This window comes from Haliotis rufescens, unplaced genomic scaffold (genome assembly GCF_023055435.1).
Source record: "Haliotis rufescens isolate VD_foot unplaced genomic scaffold, xgHalRufe1.0.p SCAF_18, whole genome shotgun sequence".
In the NCBI taxonomy this organism is placed as follows: domain Eukaryota; kingdom Metazoa; phylum Mollusca; class Gastropoda; order Lepetellida; family Haliotidae; genus Haliotis; species Haliotis rufescens.
The window spans coordinates 26,835,161-26,841,239 of NW_025963868.1; the positions used below are offsets into that span (position 1 = coordinate 26,835,161).

The 6,079-nt window shown below is 39.9% G+C and overlaps 1 protein-coding gene across 1 annotated transcript in view; it reads right to left on the reverse strand.

The window, feature by feature from the left end:
- LOC124120342 overlaps nt 1-4,265 on the reverse strand; it is an 8,913-nt gene extending 4,648 nt beyond the window's left edge. Inside the window, exons 1-5 of the mRNA XM_048397983.1 lie at nt 4,101-4,265; nt 2,171-2,503; nt 1,483-1,812; nt 482-805; nt 1-45 (exon numbers count right to left, since the gene is read on the reverse strand). The exon at nt 1-45 is cut by the window's left edge and continues 6 nt beyond it. Coding sequence (XP_048253940.1) covers nt 1-45; nt 482-805; nt 1,483-1,812; nt 2,171-2,503; nt 4,101-4,179 — 1,111 coding nt within the window. The 5' untranslated portion in view covers nt 4,180-4,265. The remainder of the gene's footprint in view (nt 46-481; nt 806-1,482; nt 1,813-2,170; nt 2,504-4,100) is intronic.
- Between the last annotated feature and the right edge of the window lie 1,814 nt (nt 4,266-6,079).

The window sequence follows — 6,079 nt, forward strand, 5'->3', positions numbered from 1 at the left end:
TAGATGTTGCGACAGATGGTGAAGCCGACCCAGTCACAGAGTTATCTAAAATAAGAGATATTTATTTTAATTCAATATCCATGTGCAAAAGGAGTGTGAGTATAGTTTTACTTCGTTTCATTCCAGCATCTATATGTATTTGTTGTATTACGTACATACATGCACACACACACACATACACAACACACAAACACACATACATACATACATTTTGGAACATGTGTCATTAGATTTTCCTGGCACATACCTACATACATACAAGCACACACACACGCAAGCACGCACGCACGCACGCACGCACGAACGCACGAACGCACATACATACATACATACATACATACACACACACACACACACACACACACACACACACACACACACACACACACACACACACACACACACACACACACACACACACACACACACACACATACATACATACATACATACATACATGTAACAAGGCAAGTTGACCTACTGAAAACAACCAGCACGTGTTCCCAGTCACAGTCTGCATGTCCGCCCTTCTCCAGGCTACAGTGGTACCTCCCAGCATCAGCTGATGTGACGTCAGAGAGTTGGAACTGTACAGTGACATTATCCGATGATGTGATGACTTGCACGATCTTGATCCTGGTCCAGTAGGTTTCCCATATGTAGCCTTCAGCAGAGTCCATTTCAAACACATTTATATCATCAGGGTCTTGCAGGTATATTCTTGACTGATGTTGGGGTGTCCTCATGGAAAGCAACACAGTGTCTCCCTCGTGCACTTCCAGGTTCTGAGGAGACTCAGGCACATCTACAACATAGTCAGTTTTCTACTTATAACAATATCGACAGTTGCAATAACATGAGTAGGTGAGGTGTGTTTTACACCGTATTTCTGTAATACTGTATTTCTACACAGCCACAGTTATAGTGGGTCGATCTTAATTTGAGGATTAGAGGAGAGCTTGCCAGAAATTGATGCGGATCTAAGTAGTTTACAGACATAATATAACTAAAGTTCATCTTACTCGAACGCATATACACTGACAAGCCATAGAACTTCTATCACTTTCTCAAAATCAATGGGAAAATAGCAAAATATAATCAAAACGAAAACAGAACATTTATCGGTACAAAAGCTCCCAATAGATTGTGTAGCTACTTTCACACACATGAGTCCCAAAGAGGGAGGGGTCAACTGAAATTGCTATAACAGAAGGCGACTTCATAAACACTTAAAGCAACAACAATATCGATGTTATCGGCATGGCTTGCCTATGCAAAGCAGAATATACGACGTCTCAGAGAGGAACATACTAGTATGGAGCTATGTTATTCTCAAACTGGGATGTGTCATTACTTATCTGAGGTAACAGTTGGCTTCTTAGTTGTGAATCCATTTTGAAATTTAAGTTTTTAAGCTCTGTAACAACAACTGGCTGTCTAACAAATGGGAGGTTACCCGTGACACTTGTAATGAATACATACATTCTACGCTAAGGACATAGTCCACACTGTGGTCTGTGAGTATATTGTCCCCAACCACTGTCTGACAAGTGTATCTGTGTGCTCTGTCCTTCCTTGTCACGCCACTGATAGTCAGAGTGTTGTTCATGTATCGCCCGCCTCTCCATACCCTGCTACCAGACGCCAACTGATGCCTGCCTCCATTCTCTACACTCGTTCCGTTCTTCATCCAGACAAAGTTCATGGACAGGTTCCAATTTGGGTAACTTTTCAGAAAGGAGTTGCATGTCAGATCAACAGAACTGCCAAAGGATACCTTTTCCGGGCCCTCGATATAAGGTTCTTGAACTCCTGTTGAAAAAATAACCATATATGCAAATGGAGTGGCTTATATATTTGTAAGTGTTGTAAATGCTGTCGTAATAGGGTTCAATACCGACATCGGTATGATGATATCACCAACGTAAATATACATTGTCAATACAAAGGAAACACCAGTCTAGATTATCCGCGGAACCATTAGCGAAAAGGACGAAATATCTGTGAAATTTTTATGAATGGACATACTTTTTTTTCTGGAAACATGAACATTATCCCTCTTCAAAATACCCTGTTACAGCTGCCCTGGTCAGTGACTTGTTGATATATTGTGTAGACTTAGTTACCATACTCAAATACCGGATAGTGTTTCTGGAAATTAACTACTTACGTATCACTACTAGCTGTTGCCCACAGTTGGGAATCTTTGTTCCTGGACGTTGTGGTGAACCAAGATAGCAGCTGTACTGACCAAAGTCATGGTCGTCAGCTCTACTGAGCACGAAGCTGAAGAGACCAGCTCCTGAGGAATTTATATTTCCAGTGAATTCCAGCCTTGATTTCAGTTTCTCATTGGCAATGTTGAATTCGTTAAAGTTCGTTATGTGAAACACCGTTTCCTTCCAAAAATCGTTTCTAACAAAAAAGTCTTTGTTTCCAGACCCATGCAAATTCCAAGCCAGAGTTGCTGTTTCTCCAAAACGAATATAAACAGTTGACGCAGCTGAAAGATAAATGCGTCAAATATAACATTTACAATTCAATTCCTTTTCCAAACGGCTACATTTACTGAAACACAAATTTAATTACTTGTAAAATAGTTACAGAACACCAGCAGTTGGAAGATTACAGTTGTAATACCTACCAGCCATGACAAATTAACTATCGCCATATGAAAAAACGGGTGTTCTTAAACCTATTTTGCGTGGTATATTTATGTATTTACATCGCAAAAAGTAGCAAAGTAACATGTACTAATGGATTATCCATACTATTTGCCCAATACATACCCATCACAATACTTGTCTGTCCACAATTAGCAATTATGAATCCTCTGTTACCCAGGGACCGCGAATAACACTCTCTGATGATAAATCTGAACAATTCTGCAGATTGTTTCTAACAAGCATATCCACGACATATTCAATTCCATGAATGATCAACGTCAAGACAACGTGTATTGTGTACTTGACATTTTGACTTTGACAATGTTTGGGTTCCGTACAGTGAATGAGAGGTGTCCCGTGTCATTGATCGGGGCGTATCATTTATTTCTGTTTAGTTATTGATGTTATAACTTGTCACATATTAACTGAGTTTTTGTATGAACATTTATCTATTGAGTTTTTATGTTGGACCCCCGTGTACATATAAGTCTAAGATTAAATTTCCATTTTCTTCGTGAGTGATTGTGTTGGGTTTAATGCTGCTTTTGAAATTTTTCCATTTATATCACAGCGTGTCAGCTTAATGTGGGAGGAAAGCCCGAAGTGATGCGGGTCTCAGGCGTTTTACACTTTTACCACCCACGGGCACCGGTATGGTGCTGACAAACCTAGAAATATAATCGAGGCGAACCGGGATTCGAACCCACAATCGTAGGTTTGCCCCAGGGACGCAACTCTGCAAAGAGAATCGCGGCGCGTTAGACGACTGAGCCATCCGTGCCCCCTGAATGAATGAATGGCCCCTATTCATCACGTAAATAACGCAAACAGAGTGAATGATTCATAATTAATTTTACACCAATTATTGGAAAAAAATTCTGTTCCACTATTTAATTCGTGCTTCACCTTGAAACGGGGGCACGGGTGGCCCAGTCTTCTAAGGCGCTGCGATTGGCTATGCAGAGTTGCGTCCCTTGAACACGCCAAAAACCTATGATTGTGGGTTCGAATCCCCCAATTATGTTACTAGGTTTGTCAGCACCATGCCCGTGCTCGTGGGTTTCACCGAAGTGGTAAACGTCACTTCGGGCTTTCCTCCCACATTAAGCTGACACGCCGCGATATAACTGGAATACTGTTAAAAGCGGCGTTAAACCCAACCTACTCACTCACTCACTCAACTTGAAACTGCCTACCAACTGGTACAGCTATCAACATTCAACTCAGTCACAAGTGGTTTACATATCTGGATATATATACATTCTATAAAACTCGTGCCAAGTTATTAATTTAAAGTGGAATTTTGTTGACAACCTCTAGTACTAATACAAACACAGACGCGCGTTCACTCAATAATCTTGAGCATGACGTTGAACTACATTTCACGTCACCTCATCCCTTGAGTTATGTATGTTTTTATTGTATCAGTCTTACCTGTCGGCGCTCCTCCTATACAACTATGGGAAAACAACAAAACACAAATGACAGTAGTCCAACTCCAACTACACATCATCCTGCTGTGGTTTCTGACTGATTATATCAGTAACAAACTCGTCAGTGTACCACGCTCGCTACAAATACTTCCTGTGTAATCTACCCTTCAGGCAATAACACAGGCCGTGGTCGAATAATCAAAACACTTTGAGACCTGGCAATAAATAATAGAAATGTTATTGTTTTCAATACTCTAATTATCCATGTATTTCATTTCGTCCCATCAACTTATACCAGGAACAAGTCACTTTCCTGTTCGGTATATTTATACAGTGCTACGTTTTGTACAGACTGACATGTACATTTCTTCCGTCAAGCTTGTACACACCTTCCTGGTGATGCATTTATTCTTAGAAATTGTACAGTGTAACCATACTCTGCGAAAATCTCGTCACGATATGGTTGCAATATGTGACGTCAAATTTTAACTCACTCACTGTCAAAATTCAATTGGCAACTGCGTCCCACGACTATGTAATCAACGTGGACACTGTAATAAATGTCCTGCGGGAAATCGAGACTTTGGCGTGAGTACTTTCAGATAGATCTACATTGTATATAATCAATTTTACTAAACTGAAACCCAAGTATCATCTGAATGATTTTCCTTGGTCTTTCAATTTACTATAGCCAAGTCCCTTTAAGTCTCAAATAAATCATTGTTTTTCTTCAGAAACGTATTCATGCCAGACAGAAAACTAATTAAAACCTGAAGATAGCTCACTATACAACATAGCTGGGAGCCTACCTCAACAGGAAACATATTTTCTATAATCGATTCGTTTCATGTTTGAAGGTTATGTTGTATAACGCGGCTGTAAAGCCCTGCTTATTTCTGTGCGATTTAACTACAGTGTTCGCCTGGTTTGATAGCTGATATACTGACTCAGCACTTCGCGCATGCGCAGATGGCTGTTACTGAGGTTTAATGTTTAAAAAATGGCGACTACCTTGGCAACAGTACCTACGAGCACTAAAAGCTTCTCTATGTTAGCTTTATTTCACACTATCGCGATAAACCACTTATCACGTATGACACTTCTGACCTTAAGTCAGCCACTAATATCAGCAAACTAAAGTTTGTCAGTTACTTGGTGTCAGAACTGATACGTTTCCCTTAATAGGTATAGGAGAAAGATCACATTTTCTTCTAATTTGCTATTCTTTCACACCTAATTACTCCAGTGACACGTTTTTCCTGTTGATAGAATGTAGCGGATGTGAAACAACATATATGTTTATTCTAACAGTCCTGACCAGGTATTTTGATGATTCCAGTTTCATTAAACTGTTTTATTATTATTTATTTAAAGGTATACCTCTATACATCCACATTGCATTTTGAGCATTAGCCTCGGGAGAATCGATATGGGATCGTTTCATTTTGGAATATTTACATATGAGGCCGTTTCACATGTCTTTTTTTATATTTCTAGCCCAGGTGGGGATATTCGTCGAAGGTATTTGGCTGTATGACAATTATTGAACGAAATCAGATCACCGATGTACCTTTACTCTTTGGTTAAATTCTCGAGTTCTATGTTGTAAATCCAAGTAGTGTATTTTTTTGTTTAGCAATGATTGTAACTGTGTTGTTATGTTTCTGTTGTGATTCGGCAGACGCTCTTTACAGTGTGTTTGGGCAGTGATCATGCGTCAGGAAGCTAGAGTGGTGTGTAAACTTCCGGTCCGCTTTACCGGGGACGGTGATAGTATGTTTTTGAAACATGTGGAACGTTCCATTATCTCTCACGCATTTCATCGCTTTGGAACAAGCATTCATGTGAGGATCGCTCATCATCCCTGATTCCCTGCCTAGTCCATCTCGCCGCGTCTGTTTAAATTCTCAGTTAACGTATTGTTTCAATGTTGAAATCGACACGTAACAGTAGTAAATCCGATTTATTTGCATAAAGAAA